General features: G+C 45.7%; 1 protein-coding gene across 2 annotated transcripts in view; it reads right to left on the reverse strand.

Moving 5' to 3' along the window:
- The window catches only part of CHCHD3 (coiled-coil-helix-coiled-coil-helix domain containing 3), a 327,448-nt gene that overhangs the window by 250,413 nt on the left and 54,784 nt on the right, over window positions 1-22,251 (reverse strand). For both annotated transcript variants that reach the window (XM_055123581.1, XM_055123580.1), the window contains exon 3: window positions 3,719-3,800. In XM_055123581.1, coding sequence (XP_054979556.1) covers window positions 3,719-3,800 — 82 coding nt within the window. The remainder of the gene's footprint in view (window positions 1-3,718; window positions 3,801-22,251) is intronic.

Below are 22,251 nucleotides of genomic sequence, written 5' to 3' on the forward strand. Positions count from 1 at the left end.
GACTCCCAAGCACTGCGGGTGTGACTCCCAACCCAAGGCTAAAATAAACTGAATTAAAAGCTTTGTGACTCCAAAAAAGGTTGCTCTGAAAAGACCACACCAAAATGTTTCTTAATGCTTTGGCTCAAACATCTTCTCAGGGAAAAAAAAAAAAGTAAGGCGGAGGAGAAAAAGTAGGTATTGATTCTTTTCAGAACTATCACAGTGATGAGAAAACACTTCTTCCCACAATTTGACAGCTAGAAGTTTCCATGAAGAAGGCTTCAAACGACATTTTTTTCTAAACAAAAAACTAATAAAGGGGCTGGAGCAACAGCACAGCGGGTAGGGCGTTTGCCTTGCACGCGGCCGACTCGGGTTCGATTCCCAGCATCCCACATGGTCCCCTGAGTACTGCCAGGAATAATTCCTGAGTGCAGAGCCAGGAGTAACCCCTGTGCATCGCAGGGTGTGACCCAAAAAGAAAAAAAAAAAAAAACTAATAAAAAGATTGCCCCCTACACCACCACCCACAGCACCCTTTCTGCCCTTCTTCCAGGTGGCAGAAAACAAATTCTTTATCAATAGGTCAATAGACATTTGTCCAGGTTATAGGGAGGGCTGCCTATCAGGGTCCACCAGAGAGAGGAAATGAGGTACCCCTAGACCCCAGTATTCATCTGCCCTTTCCTTCCCGGGACCCAGGCAGAAAAAAGGGAAGTGAAATGATGATGGGAGGAAGACACCACAGTGGAAGTATAAAATCCTGTGCCGTATGGGGAGAAAGTTTAAAAAAAAAAAAACCAAAAACCCTCTGTGAAACAGTGTATACAAGTGCCTCGCCAGAATAAGCTTTATTAAAATTCAATTAAAAATAATAAAACTTCAAAGATAAGAAAGTTTACCATTGATCTTCTTGGCTTCTTAATGAAAATGGCCTGGAATTTTTTTTTGAATATTTAAACTTCACTATCTAATTATATATTCCATCAACCTAACCCAATTAAATTATCATAGAAGTGCTACATGGGAAACCACTGAAATATCCACAGACCCTTTTACTGGGACTAATTGCATCTTGATTTGTCAGAGCCTGAGTCGTGAAAGAGCCTTCCCCATTTCCTGGAAGACTGTGGGCATCACTGCAAACTCCAGCCCTGTCCCCTACATTTCAAGCAAATTGGAGCTAACTGAGCACTTCATCGAAAGCAGAAATATGAGAGGCCATTTTTTCAAGCCCCTTACTAGGGAGATGCAATACTTAAGGCCCAAAGAGGTGAAATTATACGTTGAAGTTCCTTTGGTTGGTGAAAGCAAGAAGCCAATTCAGAGATTCCTGTCATTTTCCTCTCTCATGTGAAACAGCTAAGCAGTCCAAGAGGAAGAAGAAAAAAAAACAAAAAAAATGTACTAAGCATCAACTGGTAATAGACGGGTTTAATGCTAATAGCAGAGACACTTGGGAAGATCATACAACAATAATGCTCCTTGCTGTATGCAAATTTCAGAAGTAGCACAGATGGGAAGCACTTGACTCTATCTTGGATTAAAATGTACTCACATATTTTTATGAATAAGTATATACTTTAAACTTTTAAAAACAGTGCTTTTACCCCCCCAAAAAATATTATCTGTGCTGTTTTGAATGTTGCCTTTTTTGCAGTTGATAGCTTTCAACCTCTTTCTCAATCGGCACACGGGGATCTACGGGGCTATATGGGAGTCTGCTGGAGGCACACACCGTAATTCATCCACCCAGTGCCCCAGACGGGCATTTGCACTGCTTCCAGATTTCTACCATTACAAAAATACCCAGTTTGAACAACATTCTTTTCTCTGTGAGTCGTATTCGTAGCAATGACAACAATGATACAGAGGGACACACTCGGAGAATAAAATCAAGAGAAATAAGATGCCCAATCTACATAACATGGAATTATAGGAGGTTTTGATTTTTCCACCTTACCTACTTCTAGGCTATCTTTGCAGTTTTGCTCAGTGAAGTTATCAGGAATAAGTGCTCTTTGTTAATGCAGAAACTACGAATAACAAAGGACACCCAATGATACATAACCTTCATATCTCCAGGAGACTGGCATAATTTTCTATTACAATGATAATGCATGTGTGGAAAGAAGCTGGCCTGAGAAATGCATAGAGAACCCTCGAGAACTATTTCTCTTGGGTGGAGAAAGTAGGACTCAGCTTTCAGGCAACTAAGAACCCGCTCAGAGAAAGACTCATCACTTAGAATCTATCTGGGGGACAGAGGCTGCATTTGAGTCAGCCCAGGTGGCCCCCCATCTCCGGGTCCAGGTCTCTGGAGCCTTCTCAGCATGGGGGCAGGCCAAGACTCTGCCCTGCCTACAGGCCCACACCCAACTTCCACCAACATATCTATGTCCCAGTGTGATACCATGCTGCTGAATCAGCCCCGTTCCACGGTTCCTGGAAATTTCACTGTCCTGGCAGTAAGATGGGAAAGCTGCAGAGAAGCCCAATGAGCTCAATGGGCAAAAACAATCACAAAGAAGGCTCGGTGAGACCTACCAGCTGGTTAAGTCCTCAGCAACAGCCTTAGTGACACCATAATGAGGTATCCGTTGTAAAAAGCAGTACAAGGTAAACTTTTCTGTGCCTGCTAAGGGGGTAGGTTGGGAGAGGGGGTCGGGCAAGGGTGTCCCTAAGTAATGTCCTGAAGTAACTGGGGCAACTGGTGGAGAGAAGGTCACAATTGAAAGGATGTAGGCAGGTAGATAGGGAAAGGCCCTTGGCAATGAAACTTAGATTATCAAAGACCCTGGGAAGGAGAATCTTAAGACTGATCCACCTTGTGGATTCAGAAAACAAAAGACCAGGTAAAACCATCAGCAGACCCTAAGGATAATGGACCCCTCCCCAGGAAGTTCCCCAAAGAAGGCCATCACCACTCCCAACCTCCCTGGTAACCTCCTTAGCAACTGACTTTTACCTGGAAAGAAGCCCCACGTGGGGGCAGGTTGAAGAAACGCTATAAAAGACACCTTGAACAAAGGAAGTGCGCGCATATGCTGCCTGAGCCCATGTGCTGCTTGTGCCCACATGGTCGAGCACATGTGTCTCCCACATCTCCCCTCTTGAGATGTGTACTTTCATGCTTTCGTGTCCAGTGCTAGGATGTGTGTAGGGGCTCTCTCCACCCTTGGAGAAGCCCGCATTCTCTCTTGAGCGACTTACTCTTACTTCTCTCTCTCCCACTTATCCCTTCCCCCTTCCCTTAAAAAACCTCTAAATAAAATCTATTACTTCACTGCTTGTCTACTCCTGAAATTCTTTTCCGTGAGCGAGACACGAACCCAGTAACCCTGGTCCCGGGTGGTAGAGGTGGTTGGGGAGAAAGTGACCGTCTTTCTCCTCCCGCTTCACATAAGTCACCCGTGGGGCTTACCGACATCAGAAACACTGAATACTTTAAACAACTTTAAATTTTTTTTAAATTTAAAAAATTTACAAACAACTGTGTGATCACAGTGTTTAAATAAAGTTTCAAGCAAAAAAAAAAAAGTCAAATCTGGAAAGAGAATAACATAGGGTATTAATAAGCACAAACTAAAACTGAACATGGTCGAATCCACATTCAGGATTCCTGGAGTTTCCACAGACACAAACAGTGAGCATGATTACAACCATGCCTCTCTACTAGTACTCCAAATCATGACACCCTCCCCCGCCCCCCAACCTCAGGCTCCTAGAAACTCACCGTTTCTGGTTTTCTGATTCTCTCTTGGCTTTCTCCAATGCCAGCTCCTCGGCTACTCTTCTTTTCAACTCTTCATCAGAAACTAGAATCAAGAACGACAAAGCAGAGGAAATAAGTGACTTCTTGAAAAACGAGGCCAAAAAAAAAAAAGACTCGGGAAAAGCAGAGCTGAGACCAGACGGTAATGGGCGCCGTTCGGCCAGCTGGTCAGCGTGTCGCCTTAAAGCTCCCAGCACTGTGGAAGAGAGCAATTAGTGTGCTTCAGGAGTAATTCAATCAAGAGTTCCCTGGTGACCCAGAAATTTCCACACCTGCCAAAATTTATCATAAACTCAAGGAACTGCCCACTGTCCATCGGGGACTGAGCCATTAAGTTCAAATTCCTTCCAGTGATGTCCTATCATTAAACGCCTGACAGCCACATTACCAGGGGAGCGAGGGCCGAGGGATGGGACGTGGCCACAAAATGATCTCGGGCCCATCTCGAGACCTTTTCTAGAGCCATTCGTTACTGACAGATCATTGTGTAGGTGCGTTTGGATGTTCATGGTTTCCGAAAGCGTTTGAAGCCTGGTCTTGAGAAAGCCTGGCATGCAGACGCCAGTGCCGACAAGTGGAGACAAACAAGGCACGGTGCACCTGCTGGGCTCCCTACATCCCCGGTGACGGGAGTTAAAACATCTGGTCTCTCCTAGGAGGTGCTGTGTAGTTTCTAAGGAGTTCCACACCTGTAAGAACAAAGGAAACAAATCTTGCACACCACCCCAAGACCCTCCCATGAGAAATACAGAGATGATGTCCTCTTTCGTCACTAGAAACACTGGAATCCAAGTTGGGCAGAGGCGAGTTCTGCAGAGTCCTTTATTCAAGTCACCTATAAAGAAGGGGCAAAGGAGGGGTGGAGAGATAGGACAGCGGATAAGGTGTTCGCAGCAGACCCAGGTTTGATCCCCAACATTTCATATGGTCTCCCGACTACTGCCTGGAGTCATTCCTGAGTGCAGTGTCAGGAGTAACCCCTGGGCATTACAGGGGTGTGACTACCAAAAAAAAAGGGGGAGTTGATTAGAGAGAGGGTTAAGGTACTCGCTAGTATGTAGCCAACCCAGATCCAATCCCTGGCATCCCTCAGTTCTTCCAAATATCACCAGGGGTTACTCCTGAGCACAGAGCCAGGAGCACTCTCCTAAACACTCCCAGTTATGGCCCTAAGACAAGCAGAAAGGAAAAAAAGTGGGGGAAGAATCTTCTGGAAGTGAATCGACCTTCCAGCCCCATGCTGAGAAGATCCTACCTAAGGCTGTAGGAGAGCAGAGCGGAATACACAACTTCTACAAGGATCCAACGAGGCTATTGGTCTGTGTGTGCAATGAGGGGGTCTGGAGACTCTGACCCCAGTGGCCTGATGCCTTCCACCTTCCTGAGGGAGGGGGCTGTGGAAAACCGATTCTGACCACTTACTGGGGCATGCCCAGAGGGGAGAACCCTGACCCTGTTTCATGTTTCTCCTCATTAAACCCAGAATAGAAATTAACTTACATGCCCCTCGCTGCATAATTAGAGACTAATAGTCGCTGTGACGTACAGCCCAGCAGACACTCCTGGATGATGGCTGCATGGCTGCAAGTGCAACCTTTGGCAGCCCCAGTCATACTTCTTTGGCCCCTAATCCCTACGCACAGCCCTGAGCTCAGGCCTTCGGAACCCCTGCCCCAAACTCAGTGGGTGTGGCTGGAATCTCTCCCGGGGTGCCTGGGGTGTGTCTCGTCCATAAACCCTCGCTTGTATCTACACGATCTGGTCCTTGAGTTCTTTCTCCCATGAAGACTAAACAAAAACCTCTTTTCTCAGGAAAACCCATTCTCACGGCATTTTTTTTTTCTGGACCACAAAGAGCTAAGTCGCATCGCTGCTGAAATTCCAGGGCACCCTTGAGATTCGGGGTGGTGGGGGTAACTCCCAGGCTGAGCAAGCCAAGTGGACAAAAGAGTGGCCGGAAACTGCTCACACTGAGCTGAAACGCATCAGGGAACCTCCTTCATTTACCCTGAGGGCCAGGGAGGAGCAGGTGCTCGGCCCATCCAGCGCTATCCTGCGGCCTCCCTGGATCTCTTCACCAGGAATAGACTGGCCCACGTCTTTCAGAACGACTATGACAACTCTCATGACTGTCATCACTTGCTCTGCTCTGCCTAACACCTGGACCATTTCCTGCCTCCTTTTCAGGTGATGATCTCCAAATCCAAATGCACACTTTCCCCTAGCTAAGTGAGGATCTTGGGGATTGCCAAGTGCCCCTGAAAAAGACAAGCACTTGGGCTAGAGAGAGAGTACTACACGTAGGACGCTTGCCTTGCGAGTGGCCGACCTAAGTTTGATCCCCGGCACCCCAAGTGGTCCTTGAGCCCCACCAGGAGTGACCCCTGAGCACAGACCCAACAGTTAGTCCTGTCGGGGCTGGAGCAATAGCACAGCGGGTAGGGCGTTTGCCTTGCCTGCGGCCAACCCGGGTTCAATTCCCAGCATCCCATATGGTCCCCTGAGTACTGCGAAGAATAATTCCTAAGTGCAAAGCCAGGAGTAGTAACCCCTGTGCATCGCCAGGTATGACCCAAAAAGGAAAAAAAAAACAGTTAGTCCTGAGCACCACTGGGTGTGGCCCCAAAAACAAAACAAACAAAAAGTACTCTGTCTCTTCTATCAGATAGGAATGTCAATTTTTCCTGTTTAGAATGAGTCTGCGTTTGGCTAAGTGAACTTTCTGTTCTCTTCTCCCTCCAGGCAGCCCTACATTTTCAACTCCAGAATTAAAGTTCTCTTTCCTCGGAAGCAGTGCTGATCTTTTGTTTCAGTGAATATCCTTTGCCCAAACTGTGCTCAAGAAAGCACTAAGAATCACTCGGCGAGACAGGACCTAACACATTTCAAATGGTTGAGGCCATTAGATGAAAAGCAAGAGGGGTCTCGGGGAGAACACTTGGATGCTCCTGTTAGCATAAAAACCTTGCCTGAGGGAATGTGCAAAAAGTGAACTTCAGGAGGATATGCAAAACCCAGTCTAAAATATAGCTGGTACAGGATGATAATAAAGAATAATGAAGTCTTAAAGACTATCAGAAAACAACAGCTGCATCGGAGAGCATCACCCAGAATGTAAGGACAATTGGTTGGGAGAAAATGTGGGCACATCTTACCAAGACCAGGGACTTGACCCAGATAGATAATGAAACTTGACAACAAAGAATGGCGCAATCTACTTTCAAGCATGTGCAAATGATAATAACAGGCATTTCTCTAAGGAAGACACAAAGGGCCAAGAACATAAACACATGAAAAAAGGTTCAACACAACACCATGAGTCACTAGGGAAATGCAAATCAAAACCGCCATGACACACCAACTCAAACCCGCTATCATCAGAAGAGCAAGTCTTGCTATAAGCGCAGAGCACCAAGAGCCTGCTTAAGACTGCTGAGGGGGTGTGAAGACGTGGGACCTCTGTGATGTGAAGGGTCTGGCAGTGCCTCAGAATGCTCAACAGAGTTGCTCTATGACCTGGCAATTTCACTCTTAAGTACAAGGTAGATGCAAGAAAAATTTGAAACACATGCCTACACACACACACACACAAAAAAAAAAAAAACACATGGATGAATATGTATAGCAGCGCAATGTATAAAAGCCCCACAGTGAAGGCAACAGAAATGCTCGTCAATGGATGAACAGACAACAGAATGTGATGTGTCCGTATATTCCGCACAAAAAAGTGATCAGGAGGAGAAAGTTAGGAAGGACTGAACGATGCTACTACATGGGTGAACCTTGTTAAGACACCTGGTGAAGTGAAAGAAGCCAAACGAAAAAGGTGTGTATGTCTCTGAGCTTACTGAATGTCTGGAAGACGCAAACTGAATGGCACAAGACATGGGTCACGATAGGTCCAGTGGCTTTGTACATCATCTCCTGAAACCACTGAACTGGAGATGCTGCATGAATGTTATACTACATGTATCCCTACAAAGTTGTTTGTTTCTTGCCAAAATATATATATATATATATAAATATACATATATATACACATATATAAAACAAGTGGACAAGGGATCAGAGGAAAGAGTGTTTCTAACTTCTCTGAGCAGGAGTTTTTTCCCAAGAAGTTGTTCTTGAATGTTCCCCAGGAACATTCAAAGTAAAGAAAATATTGCCTTGCCTATTTCCAAGTCTGTGGCTTGGAATGAGAAATGAGAAAGATTCAAGTCTCAGCTTTGAGAAGGCCACACAAAATCAAGAAAGAGATGGAAACGGAGAATTCTGGTTGCACTAAAGCAAATCTGAAGTTAGAGTAATGCAAGGAGCAGCAGAGAAACTTAGCAGCTGGAGGTGAGCAAAGTCAGAGCAGTCCTGGTCTTCTTGGTGGATGCTGGCTAGATGGTCGACCTTCCTGAGTTTTAATTTCCCTATCCCCAAACAGGATGGTTTGGGATACACAGCCAACTGCGTGGCTATGAACTTCTAAAATATGGACTCCACAAAGGAACAATTTCCACATTCTCATCTGCTTCTGACAAATGTGCAAAACAATATGAAACTATGGTTTTTCAAGTTGTTCATAGCCAGGGGCTTCATTAGTAGCAAAACCACCACCACCACCACCACTACCACCACCATCATCACCATCATCATCATCATCATCATCACCATCATCACCATCATCATCATCATCATCACCATCATCCCGTTGATCATCGAATTTCTCGAGCAGTCTCGGTAACGTCTCCATTCATCCTAGCCCTGCGATTGTAGAAGCCTCTCTTTACTCATCCTAACCAACGGTGCCACACTGGGGGTTCTTTCAGGGTCAGGGGAATGAGACCCAGTAAAACAACAACAACAAAATGGTTTCTGTTGGAACTAACCGATCAAACTATCCGCTAAAATTTAACGTGCCGGCCAGGATCAATACACAGTGAAGCAGTATGCAGAAGGAAAAAAAAAAAAACAACAATCATTCCTCCTACCACCACTTTCCGTAGATTGTTTCGAATTACCGTAAGCGAAATTTGTCTCGGGCCAAATTCCAATGCTCAATCAAATTCCGGCGGAATTTCACTCATGCAATTACAAGGCTTTGAGGAGACCTCAGGACACCGGGTCCAAGAAGGCAGCTGTAGGATCTAAGGGATGGATCTAAGTAAGTCTTATCTCCTCACACTGCCTTTATGTTTATTATGCCTCGAACATTTTGTGCTTCCTAGCAAGGGGAATGCCTGCCATCAAAAGCGTGCGCTCTCTGATGCAGGGAACCACAAAAAAGGAAGGGAACAAACTCCGGGCCTAAGTGGAGGTCCAGCATCCTCGGCTCTGCCATCTGCCAGGAGGTGCATGAGAAAATGCATGAAGAACCCGGAGGGACAGCAACTAGTGGGACACAAGAGGAAGTGGACAAGGAGACTGCCCCTGGCAATACAACGGGCCGAAAGGCATCACCAAGAAGATGGTTGTTGGCATCAGTGAGTTGGCATCCCTTTAGGTCAATAAAAGATTCACAGCACTGCTGTATTTCTAGTGCACTAGCTATTTCTGGAATAGAAACCCAAAAAAAAAAAAAGTGTTTTGTTTTTTTTTTAACTTCTGAATCTCCTGTCCAAGGTCACAGCTGAGAAAATAATTACCTGAGCTACAATCGGGAATTTTAAATAACACAGGATAAAGCATGACCTAGCATAAAGGGTTTAAAAATCTGAAATAGCAAAGCCAAGTCCAGGCAACAAAATAAACCAGTGTACTAATAGGCTTTGAACAAGTCTGACTTTCATGCTATTTGTTTTTAAATCAATAGAATGCAGAAAGCCACAATATATTTTTTTCAGGTAGTTCTGGTCCAAAATGCAACAGAGGGGGGTAGGGGGGAGGGAAAAAGATAGACCGTTTGGAGACCACTATTTAAAATGGCCTTTCTAAAAACACTCTTTTCAGCTCTCAGGATCTGAACATTTTCTCAAATAAAACTGTTATTAAACTAAAAGGTCAGTGTTTCAGGATGGGCTACTTAAAGAGAAGGACAAGAAAGGCCAACTTCGCCTATTAGCTCAGTGAATTTCCAAGCAGGTCTTCAGGGACTGGCAAAGTTTGTGAAATGAGGAAAGAGAAACAGAGGAAGAAGAAGGAAAAAAAAAAAAGTTCACACCAAATAAATCAGATTTGCCATGGAAATCTGCAGAACTATTTCGAGCTCGGTGAGTGTGCTCCCATAGCTCTGACCTACACATACACACGGTGTTTTTTAAATGTGTACAAGAACCAGGGAGGTGGCTCGGAGACACAACGCATGCCTTCATGGATCTAGCATGGGGAAAAGAAAAAAAAAATCACAAATAAAATGTGTTTGAACAAAAGGATGTTTTCTTCCTACAACAGTACTCTGTCCTTCGGCGAGTGTTATCAAGCACCACCACCCTTCTTTCTCCAACAGGGTGTCTTAATATATACAAACATCAAGGCATTTTTCATCGTGGCAATGAAACATAACTGGCATTTTGGCAATTGTGATGCTACGGTGCTGACCTTCACACATGTAAGAAAAGTCCAACAGCGTAACTGTTTATAAATCTGGCTCTCGATCCTTTAAGCAAAGCAGTTATTAAAAACAACACAAGCTTATATGGTTGATGATAGCTCCGGATTCCAAACAAACTTTAGTTTATTTTAGTAAACTACCTGCCAAACAAAGGTTTTAGTTAGTCAGAAGAGTCCTCCTTCATTAATCCCTAGCAGTCTTTGGCTTATCGTAACCATATTCCTATTTAAACTCTAAAAGTTTAAATTCTTAAGAAATTTTAAGAACCTAAATGTCTAATTTGGGCCCAGGATCAAACAAGGAACTCCAGGATTCATAACCTGATTTTTGATTCAGAATATTCTTAGGAACTGCCAAATTCCTCGTCTTAATCCTTAGACAGAGGGTAGCTTCCATTTACTATACTCTTCTACGTTAATGTTCAAAGTCTGTTTTCAAAAACTGATTAAGCTGGATAGAGAGAAATGGGAACGAAGAGACACCGTAATAAATCTAAAGTTCCTTGAATGGGGAACAAAAATGAGTACAAAAAGATGGAACCACTTTAAGAATGCCTCCTCATCTATGAAAACATGAAAGATTGAAAATGCAGCCATGATTTGGACTGAGAGAGAGATTCTCTGAACCTCAGGGGACACACCAATTTCCTTTGTAACTCCTTCGCCTGATGTCTCTCCTTTTCCCTCATTTTCTTTCCATAATCCTAACTCTATAATTCCCTCCCCAATTACAGTATTTCTCAAACAATCTCTATAAATTACTTAATAAAAATGATGGCTTGCCTCTTAGAAAAATGTCAGCTCCTTCGGGATTTTTTTCCTGTCCTCCATTTCTCTTTCTGGTTTTATCATTTGCTGATACATGTCATGTCTAATTTTAGAAAGCTTATTATTTTCATAGACTGGTTTAAAAATACTGAAGGGAAACCAGGAAGATTAGCTATAAGAAGAAAATGAATGTACGTCGAGCATAACCATTTCTTTGCTACAACCTGAAGACTGTGTGTGTGGGGGGCGGGGGAGAGACTTACACACAGGCAAAATGGGAGACAGCTGAGCCACAACTTACATACCATAAAATATAACCACGTTAAACTTTCGGCTCTGGAGAGCATCTCTGAATCTTATTTAATTCCGGCCAATTCATTAATACAGAAGAAGCAGCGATGATGTCCAGAGTCAGAGTGCAGGCGGCAGTGCGATCAATGAAATACGACACATGGATTCTTGGAACTAAATGACTCCCAGCCAAGACCTTCAGGGTAAGTCTCGTTCTGCCCCTTCTATTATAAGAGACCCGGAGTGTGACGAGAGAAGAGTTCAAAGATGACGAGGATGAATCTCCAGGGTTAGAAAAGAAACAGGTCTCAGTCTGTCATTTACCTATCTGTGGCGCGATCAACTTGGCAGACTGGTCTGATTCAAACACACACAACATAAGCATGACACCGGGTAAAGAGTTATGTCCACTACCACCTAACCCTGGACTGGAGCCATAGCACAGCGGGTAAAGTGTTTGCCTTGCACGTGGCCGACCCAAGTTCGATTCCTCTATCCCTCTCGGAGAGCCCAGCAAGCTACCGAGAGTATCCCGCCCGCATGGCAGAGCCTGACAAGCTACCCATGCGTATTCGATATGCCAAAAACAGTAACAAGTCTCACAATGGAGATGTTACTGGTGCCCACTTGAGCAAATCGATGAACAACGGGACGACAGTGCTACAGTGCTACCACCTAACACTGGCTTGGGAGGAGGTTTGAAGGAAGGCGTATCTGAAGGCTACCCTTAAATAGTGCCTCGGACTAAATGCCTGGTAAAGTGACTGGTGCTGTTTCTACCTAAAACACTCATGACACGCTCCAAAGTCAGACCCTGAACTGCAAGTTCATGACCACAAATACCAAATCAGAAGGCACCGAGTCTGGCAACCTCAACATGCACAGTGTCGGGGCTGGAGCGATAGTACAGCGGGTAGGGAGTTTGCCTTGCACACAGGCAACCCAGGTTTGATTCCCAGAATCCCATACAGTCCCCCAAGCACTGCCAAGAGTAATTCTTGAGTGTAAAACCAGAAGTAACCCCTGTGCATCGCCAGGTGTGACCCAAAACGCACAAAACACAAAAAAACATGAACAGCATCAAGCTAATGGTTTATGTGTCCGCCTCTTACTCTAGCAGGGTTTTGATACACCTTGGGAAGCATGTGATTTGAAAGGTGTGATATGTAGATAATGTCTACTTCACTGCTGGCGTCACAAGCAGTGCTCAGGGAGGTCAGGTCCCTGGGGCCTTAACACAGAAAACTCGATTATAAGTGTCAGCCCACAGTGCCTGAAGAGCGTCACACACGCTCACCCTTCACATTCAACCGCATCCACCTTGCCAAGCCGACAACTCAAAAAACCAGAACTGAGACACAGATCCATTTAGCATTTCCTGTCTTAATATCCTGAATAATAGGTGCAAGACCTTTCACGGAGCCGCTAAGAAAATAAGCTCTATAATTTAAACGTAAAAAAATAATAATAATAATAATTACCTCTGGATATTGCTTTTTGATGCATAGCTTAATTTTTCTGTTTGTTTCACAAATGGATGGATTCTGTTCACTGGGGAGGAAACTATAAATTAAACAGCACTAAATCACCAGCCCCCGATGGAGAGCCCCAACTATCTATCAGTTTCCATGTTATTCCACTGTAGCCACCAAAGTGTGTTGGGAGCAGCCAATGTCCTCTTCAGGAGGACTCGTGGGAGACCGGGAGGGACCCCACTGGGAACAATGAGGGTTCCCTGTTGGCCTGGCATGGCCACCACTAGTTTTCCTGATTTGCTCAATTGCCGTGTTTAGGCCATGGCTGTTTTTTGTGGGAAGAGGGTTCAAATGACAAGGTCCCCTCCATGGTCCTCCCCATCATCACACAACTGTGATTAATCTGAGCTTGGGACTGCCCTTCTGCTAAAAATCCCGGAAAAATAAAACAGAAAATCAAACGGCTCATCTCGGGCCAAATAAAACAGCCAGTAGATATCCTTGAAGAGGAAGCGAAGGCCACTCGTTGGGTAAATTAAGTCACCACGTGACGGATGAGCTTGGGGGAAATCAATGAACACACAACTCGGGAGTATATACACACTGTACAAATCCCATGCACGCTAAGGTAAAAGCCTGAGCGTCACCCAACTAAGGACGCTGAGAACATCACTCTACCCAGCTTGCCACCACATGCCATCTGCCATCGCCTTCACTTTTGCTTCTGGGCCCACATTTCCAAAACGCTAAAGCCACTACTACTTCCGGTACAGGGGTCACAAGGGAGGAGAGGTACGAGGCACTTGAGGAATGGAAAGCAAGCCCTTCATTTTCCACGCTGGTGCTCAGTTTTCTACTCTCCACTCAGCCATGGGAAGCTGTTTTGGTGTGTTTGCTTAATCATTTTTCTCCCACATGAAGTGACCCCGAGGAATAGCGGGAACTAGAGAAATCAATCAATTTGCCAGATAATAAATTCCCATTGACTAAAGCTCAGACTGGCCTTACCGAAATAAAGACATATGGCGCCCGCCGTCACGGAGGGGTGCAGCCCGAGTCACGGCACGTGTGCTCCTGAGGTCTGGTACTAAGAAAAGTTATGGAAGACTGGCCCAGTCCTGGAGAGCTCCCTGAAGGAGGGGGCATGAGCAAGGGTCCCATTCGGTGGGACCACAGCAAGCACAGCTGTTTGAAATCCACAGAGAAGGCCAAATGATGCTCCCTTGTGGGAGCCTGGAGCACTAGACAGGAGTCTGGGGGTGAGATGTTCTAAACACAGGGTGGCATTTGTAAATATATGTGAATTTGCATAATATGGGAAGGACTGGGGCCTCCGGGATGGCTCAGTGACTTCCTCTGAGTCTGATAGCGGACACCCCAAGCCCTGCCCAGTGCTACCCATATGTACCAAGCACGATTCCAGCAACGCTGCTGTCCTGGTACCCACCCACCCCACCCCCGCCCAGCACACAGTCAAAGATGCACCCCAAAGATGGCTCATGGCCCTGCAGTAAAGACACAGCTACGAGTGTATGAGCACAGACGGGGAGTGCAACCTCCGGGGAGCACCCCGGTTAAAGGGATGCAACCTCTCAACGAGCACGGAGACAGAGGGTGTGCGCGCGCACAACACGCATGCGCAGAGTCATGGCAACAGCGGCGAAAGACAGGAAAAAAAGGAAAACACAGGTATAACCCAATAGAAGAGGGTGCAAGAAGAGATTTATCCTGGGCCAGAGAGATAGTACATTACATAAGGCACTTGTCTTGCACACAGTCACCCCGGGACCCCACATGGTCCCCGGAGCCACGCCAGGAGTGGTCCCTGAGCAGAGTCAGGAATAAGTCCTGAGCACTGCTGGGTATGGCCTCCCCCCCATAGGAAAAAAGAAAGGAATTTATTCAGACTGTGGTTTGCAGAAAAACAAGCAAAAAGAGGGGCTCTCCAGCGAAACCAGCTCCTCTTCCCCGCCTCCTGAACAGGAGCATCACCAAGGACTTGTTAGCGAGGCGAGGATTTCAGCCAAAGGAGCATCCATCCAAACCCAGGGGTGGGACCCGGCAATCCTGCATTAACAAGTGCTCCAGGTGATCCTGATACTACCTTCTGATAAAAGCCGATGGGGGCCCGACAGCCGGACTGAAGATGGGCGTTTACCAAGCACGCGCTTCCCTGAGACAAAATCTATCATCTATGGCTGTCAGAGAAATGAAAGGGAGGAAAGGCAAAGGTGCTGCCAGATGCCCCAAAATTAATACCCATGATGGTCAATTAAGTAAAGGAGGAGAAGCCGTTTGGGGAAGGGAGATAATGAGTTCGGCGTTAGACATATTCAATGGAAAGTAATGGGAGACGCACCACACGGAATTTTGTCCGTAATTAGATATTTGAACCTGAAATTCAGATTTGATTTGAGACTTGGCTGGAAATGCTGATTTGGGACTGACTATTACAGATCTGAGCTCAGTGAATTCTCTTGGAAAAAAAAATAAAAAGATGTGTAAACAGGAAAAAAGTGCAAGGTTAAGGAACAGGCCTAAAAGACTTAACAAGAGAGGGTGGGCTGGGTGGAGAGGGTGGGTTAAAGAAGGCCATCATTAAGGATAAAGGAGAAGTGGAACGGGGAGGAAGAAATGAACCAAGATGCCTTTGGCAGGAATGATAACCCACCACTTCATCTCGCATGCCAAGCCTGATGAACCGGCAGGAGCCGCCTGGGGTGTGCGGGAAGGCGGCCTCCCAGGCCCCGTCCAGGTTCAGTGAATTAATGTCTTCCCCGGGCAAGGAGCGGGGAAGAGCTGGCAGCCTGGTTTGCAATTACTATCATCCCACGGAAAGCGTGGAAATCAGACTGTGTGAGCACCGGGGACCGAGCGGATGAGGGCCAGGGAGGATGGCAATTAAAGGTCTCTCTCCACCACGCTTAGGGATGAGGCACGAAGAAAAAGAGGTGGGGAGATGAAAAATAAAAAGAGGGATTTTTGCAGACACTGGATATCTATGCATGCTGGAAGGGCAGCTCTAATCAATTCTCCATCGAGACTGATGAATGCTAGTTATTTCTCAAAAGCTAACAGACTATAATGCCAACATTACTCAGAAGGATCTGGTCACTGAATGTGCAGTAACGCAGACCCAACGCCATGCTCATAGCCCAGGCTACTCCCCTCCCCTAAGCATCATTCTGATGCACGGTTCGCATTATTTATTCATTTATTTTGCTTTTTGGGTCACACCCGGTGATGCACAGGGGTCACTCCTGGCTCATGTACTCAGGAATTACTCCTGGCGGTGCTCGGGGGACCATATGGGATGCTGGGATTTGAACCCGGGTCGGCCGCGTGCAAGGCAAACACCCTACCCGCTGTGCTATCGCTCCAGCCCCTCGCATTATTTTAAATGTATTTTCTAACAGTGAGAAAGAGGCCAAGCCCACTTTCATGCACTTAAAAGGCTTTCCCTGGGTGTCCCTGGGTGACTAGTGTCCTTACCCAGCTCACTTGCTTTGATAACCAGCAACTCAAATACCTCTCCAGTAATCAGATTCATAAACCAGCCCTTGGTCTTCCTACTTATAGGAATGACTCTGTGTGTGTTAGCAACAGAAACTCTATTCTATCGCAAAATTCATTCATTGCTAATAAAATTCCTAGGTTCAACTGGGTACATCCTTAATTTAAGAGTCTTTAGCTGGAGGACGGGAGTGATAGTACAACTGCCAGGGCATTTGCCTCCCATGCGGCCAACCCGGGTTCAATTCCCGGCATCCCATATGGTCCCCCAAGCACCGCCAGGAGTAATTCCCTGAGTGCAGAGCCAGGAGCAACCCCTGAGCATTGCCAGGTGTGACCCAAAAAGAGAAAAAAAACTCCTGAAGCTTTTCTGGTTCATTTAGGTTGGGAGGCCACTCCGGACAGGGCTCACTCTTGACTGTGCTTAGGAATCACACTGGACCCTTTGGGGATTGAACCCAGATCAACCGCGTGCAAGGCAAGCACCTTAAGCCCTGCCCTCCAGCCCCATAGTGTATGAACTCTGTCCATTTATTTTAAATTAGTTTTTACTATTGAGCTACCAGAGAGTCCGGGAAGCTACCACGGGTATCCCATCCACACGGCAGAGCCTGGCAAGCTACCTGGGACCTACTACGTATGCCAACAACAGTAGCAAAAATGAGTCTCATTTCCCGAACCCTGAAGGAGTCTCCAGCTGAGTTGGGAAGAACGAGAGGGCTCGTACTAAGCAGACGCCATGCAAGCCAACAGGCAGGAAGGCACCCCGCAAGCAGCTGGCCACCAAGGCAGCCCGCAAAGGTGCGCCAGTCACGGGCGGCATAAAGAAGCCGCACTGCTACCTGCCAGGCACCGTGGTGCTGTGTGAGATCGGCCACTACCAGGAGTCCACCAAGCTGACCATCCATAAGCTGCCGGTCCAGCAGCTGGTGCTCGAGATTGCATAGGACTTCGAGACCCACCTGTGCTCTCAGAGCTTGGCCATCATGGCGCTGTAGGAGGTGTGTGAGGCTTACCTGGCGCGGCTCTTCGAGGATACCAACCTCTGGCCATCCACGCCAAGCGCGTTCACCATTATGCCCAAGGACATCCAGCTGGCGTGCCGCATCCTCGGAGAGAGGGCATGAAGTTTATGATGCTAAGATCTCAGGGCTGGGGCCAATGGAGACACTACCGGCGCCAGCTCGAGTAAATCGATGATTAACGGGATGACAGTGCTACAGTGACAGTGCTAGTTTCCACCAAAGTGGAGGTAACGTGGTTGCAAGAATATTAACGTTCATGGCCGTGGTGTACTAACTTACGGCAACTTCACCACCAAAACTTGTACCAATTTTTAGGGGAGATTTGGTTTCTCCGAGTAACCACTGCCCACAGAAAGCAAGAGAGTCAAGTTAGCAAACGGGGAGGGAGAGATAGTACAGGGGTAGTATACTTCCTGGCAAGCTGTGGACCATGACCTGACTAGATCCCCTGCAAGATCCCCTGAGCATCGTTGGGATTCACCCCTGAACACAGAGGCAGGAGTAAGCCCTGAGCACAGCCTGGTGTAGCCCCAAATCCACACCATCCTAGCCTCCAATAAAAGCCATCTAGTAAACTCTCTTCAAATCCACCTAACTCGCCACTACCCTGGAAAGTGTCATCTAACCTTGCCCACACACGCACCATGTGAAAATTTTTCATTTGAATGAAAATTTAAATTTTTGATCCAAATGCCAGCGGACCCAGGTTCAATTCTTCCACCTCTTTCAGAGAGCCTGGCAAGTTACCGAGAGTATCTTGCCCGCACAGCAGAGCCTGGCAAGCTACCTGTGGCATATTCGATATGCCAAAAACAGTAACAACAAGTCTCACAATGGAGACGTTACTGGTGCCCGCTCGAGCAAATCGATGAGCAACGGGTGAGTGACAGGTGACAGTGGTCCAAATGTAGCCCTGTTTCATAATAACTGAGGAAGACTAGAACGCTACTAGGTGTAAAAATCGTGGCAGGATCACAGATGGGCAGACCTCTGGGCCTGGGTGGTTTCACTGATGGCCCATTAAAGGCAGAAGAGCCAAGAGGACCTACTTAACACACTAGCTAACGACCACAGAAAAATGGCCTCTCCTGGGAAGATTTTGAAAAAGCAATTCGGATTTCTCACCCATGCTTAATTCATATTTTATTTATGGTAGTTCAACAATATTAAAACGGTGAGACAGCATAATACATATTGCTGTATTTTTCATTATGCTATAGTAATATCCCAGGCTTTGGGTTTTAATTCACATCGTAATAATTAGATCAGCCTTTTTTTCTTTAAGTCAGATCATAGCCCTGGCCCTGATTCCCCCCCCCCTTCATCTAAATGAACAAATCTCCACTTATTGTTCAGAAAATACCATTTCAATGTAGTTATGAGTAGCTATTATCTCTAATAAAAATAATTTTCGGTGAAGCCGTGCAGAAGTTCTGCGAACAAAGCTGATTCCACCACTCTTGAAACACAAGACTCTGCATAAGGTATTTCAGAACCAAAGGCCTTGTCCTGTCTTCCACTTGAAAAGTAAGAATGTACTTAACCTTTATTCTGAAAGTAAAATAAATCAACCACAGAGAAGTTAGGCTAAACGGAAGATGACAGCGAGCAACGTTTATTATGATTATATACCTAATGATCCCAAAAGTCCTTAATACCAGTGTTACAGGGAGAAGTGATGGAAAACACTTTCTTGACTTTGGGGAGTGTTTTATTTCTGTGATTTACAGTGTGCTATAATATGGTTCGAATACAAACCCTTTAGACCACTGGGGCCTTACAAGATAGCATGAGCAAAGGTTCTTCTGCCCAGATCAGTGGTTTCTCCCTTATCAGGCCCAATGTTGGCTTTTTAATAACACAGATTCTCTAACAGTCCCACTGCCATCCTGAAAATAAGTATGCAACACAAACACACACACACACACACACACACACACAAATACACAGATGTAAAAATTAAGGCTTGTGCCGGAGGAGAGGGGGTGATGTGTGTTGTGTTGTTCGAGGGTTCTTGGGGTGGCTCTCTCTCTCTCTCTCTCTCTTTCTCTCTCTCTCTCTTTCTCTCTCTCTCTCTCTCTCTCTCTCTCTCTCTCTCTCTCTCTCTCTCTCTCTCTCTCTCTCTCTCTCTCTCTCTCTCTCTCTCTCTCTTTCCCCTCTCTCTGCTCGCGTTCGGTGCTCTCGAACCACTGTGTATGGACCGTGGTTCAGGGATGGCTCCTCCTTGTGCTCTGCTTCTGTGTGTGCCGCTGTGCTCTCTTCTATCTCTCTATCTCTGTCTCTGTAGTCTCTCCTCTAGTCTCTTCCGGCCTCTCTCTGTCTCTGCTTCTGTGTCTTCTCTCTTGCTTCTCTGTCTTCTCTCTACGCTTCTGTCTCCTCTCCTTGCTTCTGTCTTACCTCTGCCCTTCTGTCTTGCCTCTGCCCAACCTCTGTCTTGCCTCTGTCCTCTCTCCCCTTACAGTCTTAGCTTATATATCAATCACATAGGGTGGTGACACAAAGGTAGGTTGAACATTAACAAATCAACAAAGAAGGTAAGATCATTTCTCCAGGAGATTATCAAAATCTCATCTAAGGAGATTACTCCAGATTACTAGGAGATCTGCTCAAGGGTGGAATCCAACAAGGGTGTATGACTTTCTTCCTTCCTAGTAAGTAGTTATAGTAAATTTACTTCTAATATTTCTAACAATGTCATTCTGTATGGGTACAGTAAGAGATATATCAGACTTAAAGTTTGGTTCTTCCTAAGGACATTCACTATATATTCCAGACCACAGTCCTCAGGCCAGGCTAGTCTTCCTAACCCCAGCAGGGTTCTAGTTTCGTCGTTACTTTTGGATGATGACAGCATTTGTCTATGACCATGCTCTCAACTTATAGTTGAGTATTGTGGTGCTTTGGCGGCCCATTTCAATGCCAGGGTAGCTCACAGTTTGCCCTGGGTCCATTCCGTCCCTCGTCGGGACCCTGCTTTTGGGGTGCTAGAAATTAAGGGCAACTGAGTTGAGAGAGCAGATGCCCAGGAGTAAATATTATTGGAGTCAATCAGCTCCCAAGTTACAAAGCATAATACGAACTGTCTTCCTGTGTCCATACAGAAAGGACATTGCTTTAAGGTAAACTAAGCTCCCTGCGGCAAAGCTGAAGGGACAAACCCAATGTTATCCTACACACACACACACACACACACACACACACACACAAATACTCAAATATTTTTAAATAGAAAATAATCTATAATAATATCATTTCACAAATTAAATGTTCAAACCTAACTATACTAGATGTGTTGTGTTTTTTTTAGGTCATGATCCTGAGTTTACATAGTAAATCATCACAAATTGCTACCCAGCAATCAAATCTCTTGAAGATTCAGTATAATCTCAAAAGTAAGCCAAGTATGCTTTCTGCTAACATTGAAAAGAATTGAGTTCTGGCTCAGGGAGACAGTTCAAAAGACTGGAGCACATGCTCTGCATACAGGGGCCCAAGGGTTTGATCCCTGGTCCCCCAAGCACCTCAGGGAGCAAGGTCTTGCCCAGAATTACACATCAGGAGAAGCCTCTAAGTGCCAAGATTATGAGCCAAAGGCAAAATAATAGTTAGGTCTTGAACTCGGCAAGCAAGATTTCAAATGCATGAAGTCCTGTTAGAACATTCAAAAGTGAGAACACACAGTGCAATTCTACAAGCAATAGGAACGACGAGCAACGTCTAGATTCCTTGTCCACACCACTAAATGCAAGCAGTTTCCCCCACACTCTCCCAAAACACCTGTCAAGAAGCAGCATTATCCCATCACGGAGCCCTCATCATCAAACTTGGGAAACCTGGCTATCCCTGTGACTGCGATAACCACTGATAATCCAAAATATCCCATGAAGAGTAATTCAGATGGTTCAAACTCAGATAAAAACTTGGAGGTAAAATGTATTTCCCTTCTACATGGAACCTGTCTCAGGATGCTCCATTATAGGATATCATTGGTTTGTCCTTTCTCCCTTGCCACAGAGTTTGGGCTTATCTGGTAATAATCTCTAAACATTTTAAGACAACATCGATATGTCCTGTTCTCCTTGCCACAAGGAGCTTAGGTATACCGAGTCACACCCATCAAAGTGCTCCTGAGTCATTCCCATTCCTTTGTCTATCTGTAACCACTTCTCTATGCTCTCTTCCCCAACCAGTTAATCAGCTTTTCCCCTAATCAGACTCTGTTAATTTGTAAGGTCAGACCTTTCTAGGACACTGAACTTGTATTGTAAGTTAATATTGCCTTTCTCCTCTCCTTGTGTCTTTTGAATAGTTTACTTTAAAGCAATGTCCTTTTTATATGGACAAAGAAAGACAGTTGTTAATATGCTTTTATAACATGGGATTTAACTGGCTTTGAATATTATTCACTCCCGGGCATCTGCTTTCTCGACTTAAGCCTCAGCTGCTCTTACTTCCTAGCACCCCCAAAAGCAGGGTCCCAACAAGGGATGGGACGGACCCAGGGCAAGTGGTGAGTTATGTGCTACCCTGGCATCGAGATGGGCCTGGCCAAAGTGCCATTATAATGCTTAACCATAAGTTAAGAGCTTGGCCATGGACAAATGCTGTCATGATCCAAAAGCAACGACAAGACTAGGACCCTGCTAGGGATAGGAAAGACTAATCTGGCCTGAGCACTTTAGTCTGAGATTGAGATGACCCCAGGAGAGCAATTCCATAAGCTTAATACATTTCTTGCTGTGTCCATACAAAATAATTGATATTATGAATGCTTATATGTTAGTTGGACAAGGAGAGGAGAAACACACCTATGGGACTCTGCTTTTGGGCGGGTATCCTGCTGAAAGAAAATCTCTCCTAGAAGAAGCATCCCCTGTGGGAAAGA

This window comes from Sorex araneus, chromosome 1 (genome assembly GCF_027595985.1).
Source record: "Sorex araneus isolate mSorAra2 chromosome 1, mSorAra2.pri, whole genome shotgun sequence".
NCBI classification, from domain to species: Eukaryota; Metazoa; Chordata; class Mammalia; order Eulipotyphla; family Soricidae; genus Sorex; species Sorex araneus.